Below are 14,217 nucleotides of genomic sequence, written 5' to 3'. Positions count from 1 at the left end.
CCCAAGAATTGAAAGCAGGGACTCAAATATATATTTGCACACTCATATTTACAGCAGCGTTATTCATAACAGCTAAAAGGCAGAAGCAACCTAAGTGTCCATTGACAGGTGAGCGAGTAAGCAGAATGTGACTATATATCAATGGGATCTTACTCAGCCTCAAGAAGGAAGGAAATTCTGTCACGTGCTGTAACATGGATGAACCTGAAGGCATTATGCGAAGTAAAATACACCAGTCACAACAGGACAAGTACCCTATGATTCTACTCCATACGAGGTGCCCAGAGTAGTCAATTCACTGAGACAGAAGATGGAATGGCGGCTGCCAGGATGTGGGGGCAAGGGGAACTGGGGGTTAGCGTTTAATGGAGACAGAGCTTCAGTCTGGGAGGATGAGAACGTTAAGGAGACAGGTGGTGGTGATGGCTGCCCAACAGTGTGGGTGTACTGCATAATATGACCTGCGATCCCCACAAAATGCTTATTGATTACATGTTAATTAAGAAGTAAAAGGGCCCTGGTTGGCAGGTGTAGTCCAATGGGTTGAGTGTTGGCCTGTGATCCAAAGGGTCACTGGTTCAATTCCCAGTCAGGGCACATGCCTGAGTTGAGGGCCAGGTCCCCAGTTGGGGGTGTACAAGGGGCAACCAGTCGATGTTTCTCTCCCTCCCTTACAAGTATAATACACTAATGAACTTCATAATAGAGAATTTGATATATGCTGTCTTCATCAACTGCTAAAATTGCCATCACCAGTCATGACACCAAGTGCTTCCCGACACCACACACTGAGAACAGAGTGTCGTTTCTGTGATATTCCTGCCCAAAACACATTACCTAATCTAACTATGAGGAATGTCAGACAGACCCTGAGTGAGTGACGTTCTACTCACTGGTACTGTTCTTTGAAAATGTGAAAACTGTGGAAGAAGGGTGGGGGGTCCCAAACAACCACCCAAATTACAGGTCAGTAACGACACACAAGTACTGAAACACAAGGCGTAGTTCCTTCTGGACCACATCACGGAGCAGAGGGAAGGGAGACAAAGGGAGAAGAAGGGTTTTGTTGTTGTTTGTTTTGTCTTTTGCTCTAAAGGACACTACAGAAACAATTTGGAAGGGGGCTGGGAATCCGGTGAGAGCACTGTGATCTTATAGATTTCCTGGTTTTGATGAGTGTCCTGGGACAATGTGTGCGAGTGTCCTTGTTCTTAGGACATACACACGGAAGAATGTTGCAGCGATGACGCATCAAGGCCACAAATGACTCTCAAATAGTTCGGAAGGCACCCACGTCAAAAAAATTCCTCTCTAGTTTCCAGCAAGAATTCCTTCAGAAGATCCAAAAGTCATCAAGATTTGCAGTAATGGGAACAGTTTCTGCAGTCGCGTTATCCTGGTCATTACTGGCTAATTCAATGCTTCCAGGAATGTAAGTCAACAACGAAAGGTAGAGCCCTAGTACTGACGACAATCAAGTGAACTTTGAAGAGACTGCTCAGCAAACGTCAGCCCGATTACAGCGTTTTACAACAGCGAGGGCAAGCGTGCAGGGGTGAACAGCTGCCCTGAATTGTGCACTGAGGACGTGAGAGTCCAACAGCGTTAGGACTGGGGCTCGGGTTGCACGGACTTTGGTGCACATCTGAACTCTGCCACTTACTAGCTCTGTGACCTGGGCGAGTCCTTCTCACCTCAGATTCCTCAGCTGCAAAGTGGAAATGACAGTTTTTAGGTTCAATGTGAGAACACAGGGAGAATCTATACCACTAGAACATTATTTAGAAGTAATGACAAAGGCCACAATTTGGATGAACCTCATAATCACACTACATAAAAGCCAGAGACTTCACATGTTACGTGATTCCACTGATGTGAAATGTCCAGAATGAGCAAGTTCACAGAGACAGGAAGTAGATTAGTGCCTGCTTGGCATGGGGGAGTCTGGGGTGAGGGGTATTAAGTCCAGAGCTTCTTTTACAGTGAAAAAAAAACACCTCACAATTGTAGTGATCGTCCCAATATGTGAATATACTAAAAACCACTGACCTGTCTGTTAAATGAATGAACTGTATGATATGTGAATTATATCTCACTAAAGTGGTTTAAAAAAAAAGAATAAACTGGGCCCTGGCTGGGTGGCTCCGTTGACTGGAGCATCATCCCATACACCAAAAGGCTGCAGGTTCGATTCCCAGTCAGGGTACATACCTAGGTTACGGGTTCAATCCCAGTTGGGGTATGTATAGGAGGCACTGATCAATGTTTCTCTCTCTCACGCTCTCTAAAATCAATGAATATGTCCTCAAGTGAGGATTAAAATATATATAACCTTGACACAACACAAAGAACACAATACGTAACTATAAAATATGAGGGAGTTGATACCAAACCTATCAGCCATAACAGTATTTGTGATTGTTTTCTATGAAAAAAAATTGACCATCCATAATGAAGATCAACTCTATGATTATTTATATACCAAGTCACATGGCAATCAGCTTTATGAAGCAAAAACTATACCCTGTTCCTAATTCTAATAAGATTCTTATTTTAAAATTAGAATGGTTATATTGTAGTATTTAAAAAAAACAATCTTACACCTATAATTACTGGGTTAATAAAGTGAATAAAAGGAAAATTACTTTCCCTTCTGTGGAAGGTAAAGTGCCGCGACTCTCTCCCCATTACTAGTCCATCATCAGTGTTCGTTAAGCGAAATACCGCCGGCTCGGCATCACTTTAGCCGCCATCGCTGGCCGTCCACCCTAGTCTGCTGTGGCCACCGTTGTGTCTCCCTTCTCCTTAAAAACAGTTCTCTGAGAATCCGCAGGTTTCTCCTCGCCCTCCCCACTGTGATGGCAGCTTCAAGTGCAATGTTTATGGCTTCCACCAAGATCTTTTTATTCGGTTATTCTGATTTTCTTCCTTCCCATTTTTTGTATGTTTATTGATTTTAGAGAGAGAGGAAAGAGAGAGAAACATCGACTGGCTGCCTCCCGTACACACCCTGACCGAATCCCGACCCCGCAACCCAGGCACATGCCCTGACCAGGAATCGAACCGGTGACGTCTCGGTTTGCGGGACGACACCCAACCCACTGAGCCACACTGATCAGGGCTGAAGATCTTTCTATATCGACACACTCTTTTGAATAGTTACATAATATCCCATTGTATAAATACATCATCTGTAATTTAATCCTCATTCTAGGACGTTGATGTTATTTCCAGGTTTTTGCTGATCAACAGCACAGCAGAACACGTCCCTTACAATCCTCTTTACACACTTTACAAGTACATTTATAAATTAAATTTTTAGAAATAAAATTGCTTTGTCAAGACTGTTTTTTACTCTGACAAATTTGGCAAACTGCACTTAAAAGAAGACAACTAGTTTCAACTTCCACAAATGGAGTGTGAAAGTCCCCGTTTTCTCTCTCTTTTGCCAATACCACACATATTACCAAACTGTTTCATCTTTGTCTGTTCTGCTTCACGGAAAATGGTCCCTTTCTAGTTTGCATTTCTGTGTGAGACTAAGCACTTTTTCATGTTTCCCGCCCACTTTTTTCCCCCCTTTTCTGTGAGTGGCCCATTTGGCATTGCTCATTTTCAACTGGATTTTTATTTTTTGTACAGATTTACAGGAGCTTTTGACAGAACCAGAAAATGATACTTTATTATGTGTGTGGCGAACACCTGTCTCGGGCTGACCCCGCGTGTGCTGTGCCTGCGGGGTCTCTCTCTGCACCTAAACTCGCCTGGGCACACCGACTTCTAGCAGACTTCTCCCTGACGGCTCCTGCTTTCCTGCTTAGAGAGACTGAACGAACCCAGAGCACTGCTCTGAGGCGGAACTAGTCAACACTCATCCAACACTTAGCACAGAACCGGCCCGTCCAATTTCACCTTAGCCACCAGAAAAAATACAATAAAAGTCACAGATGTTAACAGGACCTGCAAGGCATGGCCCCTACTTGACTCACCTGTTCTGGTGACCTCTCCGTTGTCCTTGAATGTGCTGCACGTAGCCTTAGCACTTCCTTTTCTCCACATTCAGATCCCAGCCCCTCGTCCCACCTTCCCAGGGCACCACAGCCGCCCCTGGGTGACACCAACGTGGGTTCCAATCACACATTTCTACAACTGCCAGGTTACAGGCTGGCTGGGTAGCTCCATGAAGGCAGAGAAGCTACCTCTTTCTCCCTGGCGTGTACCTCCACCTCGCGGCTCTCGCCCCACCCACCCTGCTCCCCACCTGACCTGGGGGGGTGTCATGGGATGACGCTGCAGGGTCGGCAAGAGGCACGGGTGTCGGTAGGCACAGGCTCTCTTCTCAGTTAAAATATCAAACTTTATCAAACACACTTTGGGTGTTTCCAAATGCCTGGGGAGGCTTTGGAACAAGTTTTTAGCTTTTGCACGGGTGCCTTAGACATTCTCTTTGGGAATTCTTCTTAAAACTACTGTAGGTAGTAGCCTACAGACCGGGGGAAAAACACTGTCCTCGGTGCCAGCAACCCAGTAAGAATGGACTGAGCACTGGAAATAGTTAACTGCTGAAGGTGAGGCGCGGTCACCACATACACCCGTCGGGCGGGCTGGCCACAGGAGATAAGGCAGGGGGTGGTCTCTTCACCCCGTTATTAGGTAAACTGTATTATTTGCCTTACAACATATAATTATACCTATCATGTTATTAAGAATGAACAGAGGTGGGTAGTGTTTACAGGGGAAACTTAGTCACCAGCACTTAATACAAAGGCTGGACAAAGTAAGGGCTTAATAACATTAGTTACCACTGTTGTCGTTGCTGTTATTTGGGGGGGAAGATATGCAGGGTAGAGTGTCCTCCTGCATAATTATGTCATTTCCACACAGGCCACTTTGACACAGGTAGCACTTAGGTTGCGCTGTCTTTTCATAAATGTCACTTCATGGCTTCAGGGGCTGTCCCCCTACATTATCTCAAAGAGCATGTGAAATGAGAAATTAAAAGTTCTATTCCATAACCCATCTACTTGAACTTTCCTGTACTATAAACTCTTCTTCCTTAGATTTTTTTCCCAAAAAGCATTTGTAATGATCAAAAACCCTTTCTCAATTGTATGTTTAATATTTGTGCCCAATCTCTGACAGCTGTGTGATTTGTAGTGCGCATGTCACTTGATAAGGAGCAGTCAGAGTTCATTCAACCCCTGAGACTGTAGGGAGGGTAAAGAGCAATGGGATGAACAGAACTAGTATTATATAGTACAGGGCTGGCCTCAAGAAGCTTGTCAAACAGGGTACGAAGGCCACACATCTCTAAGCCCCAGCCCCATCTCCCACCTAATGTGAAAGCAAACAATAGAGGTTAGTCTACAAAAAAAAAAAAGCTATGTAAGTGCACCTATACTACCTGAAAGAAGAGGGAAAGACAAATTAGCGTGACTCCACTTGAGTTTAGCAACAAGGTGATTAACACAGTGTGTCCAGACAGGATGAGAAGAAACATGAATTTCTAGTCCTCCCCACGTGTACGGTGGGCACTGCTGAATGGCTGCTGAATGAATGAATTGGTGTAGAGTGAAGGAAAACCAGGTAGGCTAAAAGACCAAAAAAGGTAGGGCAGGGAGGAAAAGTCACATGGAGAGGGGGGAGGGGAGAAGAACATTCTCCCCTTACAGGCCCGGGACCTCTGCAAACCTGCCAGCCCCTGACAACTCCTTCTAACCGGCCACGCTCTGGGCGTCCTCTGCTATTAGTAAGGCTCTCAGGCCATAACGTGGCCCAGGTGGGTCCCTCCCAGCTCACAGAAAGAGTGGAAAACACACATACCAGCATCATCACCACCATCACTTGTGAAAAAGAGCCTCACTCAATGCCTAAAGCACATGAGCCTTGTGCTGAGTGGGCTTGAAGAAATGAGAGACGGAATTCGTGCAGGCAAGAGTTTATACACCCAAACCATTTGCCAGGAAATCACACCAGAAATTAAACTCCCTCATTAGTGAACGCAGGTTCTGCAAAGGCTTAGCTCTCTGAAGCTCGGAACTTATTTATGCAAGTGAGTCTTTTAAAAAAATGCTGATGAACCAAAAAGGAAAGAAGTGACGCTGAATATTTTGTTTTATCTAGGCACCCCTTCCCCTAGTGATGTTGAGCAGTTGAGCAGGCCAGTCATTTCAGGGACTTATTCTCAAAGCTGCTGTGCCCAGAAGGGCATTGAAAGCACCAAAGCATCCAAAGCCCAGGTTCAGTCTCTGGCCTAAATACAAAGTGACATCAGGGGCATCTTTCCTACCTGCAGCTCCAGAAAATTCATTACCTTTGGCCTTGGGGAGAAAGTTTAGGCTCTGGTACTTTCTGCAGATGATAAGAAGTTTCCTCTTTTCTAATTAGAATTTAATATTCTATTATAAAAGGGTAAGTCATAAAGAAGGGGCGATCAATAGGGACAAGTATTCTAAGCAACAGAGGCTGGGAAACAAGTTGTTAGGACGGCTGTTTAGTGGCAGCAGACAGCTATGGCTTTGTAAATCATTACCTTCTCAGGGAGTTTCACTGGTCAGCATCCCTGCCCTGATGACAAGGCACTAAGAGGAGGCTGCCTCCAAAAATCTTTCCACAAACGGCTTCTACCCTAGTTCAAGGCCCCTCCTCGCTCATCTGCTCTCCGAGTCCACTCCTGTCTCCTACAATCCTTCCTTCGCATCGGCCAGAGGGATGTCCTTAAACAAATCAGCTCATGCTACTCCCCAGAGCACATCCCTCTATGGTTTTGCATTGCTCTTAAAATACAAACCCAACTCCTCTCTGTGGCCCACAGGATAATGAGGACCTTAACCTTCCATGTGGGGTCCAGTCCCCAGCCATGTCCCCAACCTCATGGCTCCTGCACGCGCTCCCCCTGTTCTTCACGCGCTCCGAGAAGTTCGCCCACCTCCGCCCTTTCACGCTTGCTGTTTCCCAAAACCTGGAACGCTCAGTGCCTAGCAGAGTAACCCCACGATTAATAGTTCTTGAAGGAAAAAGACAGAAAACTGTACTTGAACAACAATTAAAATTTAAAAGAAAAAGTTCTTGAAGGAATGCATCCACACTTCATTCTAGTGGGTCAGAGGGATGATTAAGACTTGTATCTAAAGACCATTACCTTTAAAATAAACACGTTGTGCCCTGGCTGGTGTGGCTCCGTGGATTAAGCAATGGCTCGGGAACCAAAAGGTCATTGGTTTGATTCCCGCATCAGGGCACATGCCTGGGTTGCAGGCCAGGTCCCCAGTTGGGGGTGTGAGAGAGGCCATGTTCTCAGTTGGGGGTGTGAGAGGCAACCAGTCTACGTTTCTCCTTTTCTCCCTCTCTCTAAAAATAAATAAAGTTATAAACACGTCACATGTGTGTATACATGCATGTATACAAACACACATATCGCGTGTATGTAGATACAAGTATGGATCAGATACAAGTATATGTGTATTCTAAATAGTATATTCTATGTTGATGAATTTCAATTTCAGTTTGGTGCTATGTTTATCAAACCCATTTGAGGCTAGCATACAAAGTCTGTCTCCCACTCCAAGTTCAATGGTTTTTCAAAGCATGAATTGTATCTTTCATATTTCAATGTTGTCAGAGACCAGAGACGATAGCACATAAAAGTTTGCTAAAGGCATACAACCCTCCATAACTCAGTAATGAACTGGGTTGCATTTTAGTGTGCTTGAACCCATTCCAGGGGTCTCAAACCCTTGGTTACTGTCTACAACCCGCATAGAACACGCCAAACATCAGTGTTTGCTGTTGCGTATTCCATCGAGCCGGCCGGACTCCTGGTGGCCTTATGGATGAGTGACGTCCACAAGGCCCTGTCTCCAACAGCCCTGCTTACCTCCTTTAGACCCATGCCTATGGCTTCTGTGAGGTTGACAATCCATCTCATATTTGATCTTCCTCTTTTCCTGCTGCTTTCTGGTTTTCCCAGCATTTTTGGCTTTGCCAAAGAACCTCACCTCCTCACGATGTGCCCAAAGTAGGACCGCTTCGGCTTTGTCATTTCTGCCTCCAGTGCTGTTTCGGTCTTAATTGGCTCCAGGCCTGCCACTCATTCGTCTTTCTGGCTGTCCAGCGTGCCCAGAGCTCTGCTCCAACACCACCTTTCAAACGAGCCATTTTTCTTTCCTGGCAGCCTTTCCTTTCCTTATTTGTCTTTCCTTTTCTTAGAAAGGCCAGCCCTGTGAGTTGGAACGTCATCCCAATATGCGAAGGTTGCAGGTTCGATCCCCAGTCAGGGGGTATAGAAGAATCAACCAATGAATGCATAGATAAGTAGAACAGTTCTACTCTCTCTCTCTCTCTCTCTCTCTCTCCACCCCCGCTTCTTTTTTGCTCTCTCTAGACTTAATCAATCAATCAATACTGAAGGTCAGCACTGAATGGCAAGGGCTGTCTGTGTTTCCCAAAGGGAAAGAGGAATACACAGTGTCCTCCATTGTTCTGTAAAGTCAATACAAACAGGAGTTGGCTCTGCTTTCCCAAGATCTTGCCCAATTTACTAACAGTCTCCACATTGACCATGTGCAAGAAGGGTAAGTAATCTTACCATGGCCCCTGCACTGAGCAGCTCTGGCCAAACACCTGAGCTGACATCGGGACGTGATGTTAATAAAGACATGCCAGCCTCCCCTGGGAAGACACAGAGACAGGCCAGTTGATTTACTCCCATGGGAGAGCAACAAACATGGCCACCAGGGAGAGTCTGGGACAAAGTGTACTTGACCTGAGACAGAAACACCAAAAGCCAAGAGTCTCAGAGCACGCTAAATTCTCTGCGCCCCTCAGCTCAAGCTGTCGTACAGTATCTTTCAGGGGAACAAAAGCAAATGTAAAGGACGTGCCACATGCTGAAGGAAGACGGAAGGCACAGCCAGTTTCGTCAGCTGAACAAGGCACAGCAGGGCAGGAAAGCAACCTCGAAATCGAAATTCAGCACCACCACCACGAAATGATCTGGGGAAATGGCACTTAATTTCTCACTGCCTTCCCTTCCGTGCCTGTGATGTTGAGGGTTATCAGGACACGGAATATACTGACATTTTAATTACTGACTGCATACAAAATCTAAACCCTAAACACAGGCGTCAAAAATAATGATTTTAATAATTAAGCAAAACGAAATTCAGAACAATACCTGTCATTCAGGAGTCAGCTCATCTGATTATCTCTTCAACAAGAGATTTTTCCAAAACCCCTAATCAAAACTAGCCACATTCTCCCCATTTCTGGTGTATCTCCCCCCTCCAGCAGTTATTATTTACTACCCGGAACTGAATTATTTTTTCACGTGTTTGTCTACTCCCTCTCTCTCTCCCAGGCATGAGAATAGCAATCTTCGCCCATCTTCTTCAGCTCGCCTGGTTGAGTAACTACTTGAATGAATGAATACTAAGGTTAAAAAGCAAGAATGAAGTTGAAAGACTGACTATCCGATATCAAGACTTGTTATAAAGCTGTAATAATTAAGCCCTGGCTGGTGTGGCTCAGTGGACTGAATGCTGGCCTGCAAACCAAAGGGTCCCAGGTTCGATTCCCAGTGAGGGCACATGCCTGGGTTGCAGGCCAGGTTCTCCAGCTGGGGGTGCGTGAGAGGCAACTAGTTGATGTATCTCTCATACATCAATGTTTCTCTCCCTCTCCCCCTATATCTCTAAAAATAAATAAATAAAATCTGTAAAAAGTACAGTGTTTTTTTAAAAACCTGCAATAATCAAGACCATGTGGTATTAGCATAGAAAGTCAAACAGACCAATGTAACAGAACAGAGTGCAGAAATAGACCCCCATGTGAATGGCCAACCAATTTTCAACAAAGTTAAAGTTCAACAAAGACAGACACTCTTTTCAAAATAAGGTGCTGGAACAACTGGACATCCATATGCCAAAAAGAGAACATGTATCCACACCTCATACCATATACAGAAATGAGCCCTGGCTGGTGTGGCTCAGTGGACTGAGCGTTGGCCTGGGAACCAAAGGCTCGATGGTTTGATTCCCAGTCAGGGCACATGCTCGGGTCGTGGGCCAGGTCCCCAGTGGGAGGCACACGACAGACAACCACACATTGATGTTTCTCTCCCTCTTTCTCCCTCCCCTCCCCTCCCCACTCTAAAAATAAATAAAAATCTTTCTTTAAAAAAGTTAACTCAAAAGCAGATCAGAAACCTAAAACTGTAACGCATGTAGAAAACATTTGAGACTTTGGGTTAAGCAAAGATTTCTTAGAAATGACAGCGAAAGTATTACCAACGGAAAAAAACATCATACGAGGGATTTCATCCAAATTAAAAGCCTGTTCTTCAAAAGACACATTAAAAAGAAGAAAGAAAGAAAAGCCACAGACTAAGAGAAAATATTTGCAATTCTGATAAAGGGCTTGTATCCAGAAGAAAGAAGTTTCAAATCTCAAAACTAAGAAAACAAACAATAAGAGAGAGGGAAAATATTTCATCAATTAAACATGTCACCAAAGAAGATGTACAGACAGTAAATAAGCACATGAAAAAATGACCCACATGATTCATCACCAAGGAACATACAAATTAAAACTAAAAATTAGTTGGGCATCATTCCATAAAGCAAAAGGTCACCAGTTTGATTCCCGGTCAGGGCACAGGCCTGGGTTGTGGACTGGGTCCGGGGTCGGGGCATGTACAAGAGGCAGCCAACTAATGTTTCTCTCTTGCATTAATGTGTCTCTCCCTCTCTTTCTCCCTCCCTTCCACTTTCTCTAAAAATAAATGAATAAAATCTTTAAAAAGACTACAATGAAATACCATAGCACACCCAGTAAAATAGCTAAAATTTAGAAACTGATCACACCAACAGGGGCTGATGAGTATGTGAAGAACTGTAACTCATCCATACTGCTGGTGGGAATGTAAATGGTATTAACCACCTTGAAAAAACAATTTGGCCATTTCTGGAAAAGTTAAATGTACATCTACTATATGCTCCAGCCAAACCGCTGATAGGTGTTGACCGATAGGTGTCCACCAACAGGTGGACAGATAAACAATCGGTGGTACATCCCTACAGTGGAATATTATTAAGCAATAAAATTAAGTAATAAAATATTTGATACATACCACAACATGGATTATGTTGGGTGGATAAGAGGCAACCACACTTTGATGTTTCTCTCCCTCTCTTTTTCCCTCCCTTCCCCTCTCTCTGAAAACAAATAAATAAAATCCCACTATAAAATTCCATTAATTTAACATTCTAAGAAATGCAAACTAAGGTACAGGGACACAAAGCACAACAGTGGCTGCCTGACTAGGAAGGGATTATAAACGGCACGAGGAACCATCTCAAGCAGCGATGGGCATGTTGACTATCTGGACTGCGGTGACGGTTTCACAAATGTATACATGTGTCAAAACTTAAACCAAATTATATACTTCAATAGATGCAATTTATTGCATCTGTCATTTATACTTCAATAAAGCTGGTTACAAATAATAAAACAGACCTATCATCTGAAAAACAGTAATTCCCAACTGCATGTGTTATGTTCATAACCCGCTTTTTTTAGGCGGCAGACATTTCTTTTTTATAACAGGTGAGTCAGGGAGGGTTGGAAAAGAGGAGGAGTCGCTCCATTTCCAGCCGTCATCTTTATCGCTCGCTGCTTTGGCTATACCCAGACTCTCCTGCTTCTAGACTAACAAGCTGGACAATGTAGTGTCTATTACCACCCTGCCCCTACCCCACCCCCAGTCCCTAGTCTTTTGTCTCCCAAAGAAGCAGATCCTTACTTGTCTGGAAGAGCAGACATAAGGAACAAAAGGGTCAATGACTATTTGACAGATTCAGGAACAGACAACTATTTTACTTAAGAGCTTCCTAAAGAATTACAATATTTGAGGCTATACCCTGTTCTGTTGTAATGCAGTTATGCCCTACCCAGACCCGTGTCAACAGACCTGACCAAGCCACTGCCTAAACTTCCAGTTTTTGTTCCAGGTCCCCCGATGAATAATGGGCAGGTGCATTCTGAGTAGACATTTCCTAATATTTGGAAAAATCTCACATTCAAATAACCCCAACAGCTTGAAACAGTTTTTCAAAGGTCGAAGACATGTGTGAACAGTATATAGAGTGGCGACAGAAATAGCAGGATCACCATCGGAAAACAATAGGTCACACTACTGTTTAACAAAATTAAGCCTGAAAAATGATTAGCAACAGCCTTGGCTGGTGTGGCTCACCACACTGAGAGCCCACCTATGAACTGAAAGGTCAGGGGTTTGACTCTCAAGTCAGGGCAAATGCCTGGGTTGCAGGCCAGGTCCCCAGTTGGGGGCGCGCGAGAGGCAACCAATGGATGTATTTCTCGCACATCGAAGTTTCTCTCCCTCTCTTTCTCCTCTTCCCCTCTCTAAAAAGTAAATAAATACATAAATACATACATACAATCTAAAAAATTATTTTTGAATGATTAGCAATAGTTATAAAAACAGTAAGAGTAACATAATGATTACCAGCACTGTCTCCACCACTAACTTCCGAAACTCAGCATACTCGTCTTTAAAAAGGGGACAACAGCACCTAGCTCGTGGGGATTTACTGCAGATTAAATGTGTTTGGCTTACAGCAACAGCTTAACATTACATATTAGTATTATCCTGAACTTTCAACAGATCTCACTAATTCATTAATCCTGCTTCGGACTCTTAGATTCAGATCCTGTCATTTATTAGCATGTTACTTCTAAGCCTCAGTTTCCACACCCGTAAAACGAGGGCTGATCAATGTTACCTGACTTTTAAGATTGTGGTGAAGGAGTAAATAACTAGAGATTCAGCTCCCTTCCCTCTCCTGTCTCAAAAGCGAAGATCGCAAAGGAAGGAAATACTTCTAATAGCTGCAGATACAGTCAGTTTTTCCATTTCTGACACGTGAGGGGAGGAAGGGGGTAATGAAAAGACGCAAAGAAAGAGGTCAGGGATCCCGAGTGAAGCCCCCAAACGCGGGCGAGAGGTAGGGACCTCGAGCGGCTCTACCACCGGGGGCCGGCCCGCACAACTCCCTCCTTCTCTACTCTGGCGTCCTGAGCCCAGGAGCTTCCCCAAGGGAGCGGGGTTATTTCGGAATCACCATGAGGCAATTCTCATGAGGCAATGGGTCAGGAATGCGGCGCCGAGTCGGGCCCCTGGCGTCCACGGTTCTCGCATGGGCTCTACCTGCCCCCCAGCCAGACTGGCATCCCCAGGGCTGCGGGAGCCGGAACTCGGGGAGGCAGGAAATGAATGGGGACCCGAGGGGTGGGGGCGCGGTGGGGCCGAGCCCCGGCCCCAAGAGAGCGAGGAGGTGGGGAGGAAGCCTGCCCTCCCGACACCCGACAGGGCGACCGAAGCCCAGCCGGGGCACCCCATCCCAGGCCGGGCTGACCGAACGCAGCGGGGGCCTGGCAGAGGCCCGCACCGGGCCCCTCTGGGCTCCTCACCTCCGCGATGTCATGTTCCTCCCGCCCTCCGGCTCCTCGAGGGGCCCGTTCCTTGCTCAGGCTCCGCTGGGCCCGGTCACCATCGGGATGGCCCGAGGGAGGCCCGCTCTGACCGGACTGGGCAGGAGCAGAGCCAGCCGGCTGTGTGCAGACCCCCCTCCAGGCCTGGGGATCTAAGAAACTGTGCAGCCGCCCCCTATGCCCACTTCGCTCCTCCTCCTTCCCCCGCCCTTCGCCCCCGGCGCTATCGTGACGTCACCCTGAGCGACGCCCACCGCCACTTCCTGCTTCCAGTGTCCGGGTACCAAGTGTCTCCTGGCATAGCAGTTCTGAGGCTCCGCGGAGCCACACCTCACGGTTCCCAAGGCACCCTTACGTCCTCCTTTACACCTTGGCTGTAGGGTGGGCACGGCGCGCTTGGTGTTGTATACGCTCCCACGAATGGATCGCTTCTGCTTCATCCCTGTGACGATTGCCAAACCCAATTTCATTCATTTCATTTTACAAACCACCGCACCAATTAAGGAGCTGTATAAACTTGAGCAAGTTGCTTAATTTCTCAGAGCCTCCGTTTCCCTCATTCCTTCATTTCCGTCATTTTGTTTTCTTCATAAAATTATTGCCAGGGTTAAATATGTAAAATGTTTAGAAGTAGGCCTGGCCTATTTAGTAAGTGCTTTGTAATTGTTAGATATATTGTTATAATCAAATACTGTTGAGTGTTTT

The 14,217-nt window shown here is 45.6% G+C and overlaps 1 protein-coding gene across 2 annotated transcripts in view; it reads right to left on the bottom strand.

Annotated features, from left to right (window-relative positions):
- PTPN11 (protein tyrosine phosphatase non-receptor type 11) overlaps positions 1-13,720 on the bottom strand; it is a 63,588-nt gene extending 49,868 nt beyond the window's left edge. For both annotated transcript variants that reach the window (XM_037052140.1, XM_037052141.1), the window contains exon 1: positions 13,492-13,720. In XM_037052140.1, the coding sequence (XP_036908035.1) occupies positions 13,492-13,505 (14 nt within the window). In that variant the 5' untranslated portion in view covers positions 13,506-13,720. The remainder of the gene's footprint in view (positions 1-13,491) is intronic.
- Positions 13,721-14,217: the final 497 nt, after the last annotated feature.

Source organism: Sturnira hondurensis, unplaced genomic scaffold (assembly GCF_014824575.4).
Source record: "Sturnira hondurensis isolate 20B ecotype Veracruz unplaced genomic scaffold, ASM1482457v3 Scaffold0007406, whole genome shotgun sequence".
Classification (NCBI taxonomy): domain Eukaryota; kingdom Metazoa; phylum Chordata; class Mammalia; order Chiroptera; family Phyllostomidae; genus Sturnira; species Sturnira hondurensis.
This window is presented reverse-complemented; position numbering and strand designations above follow the sequence as displayed.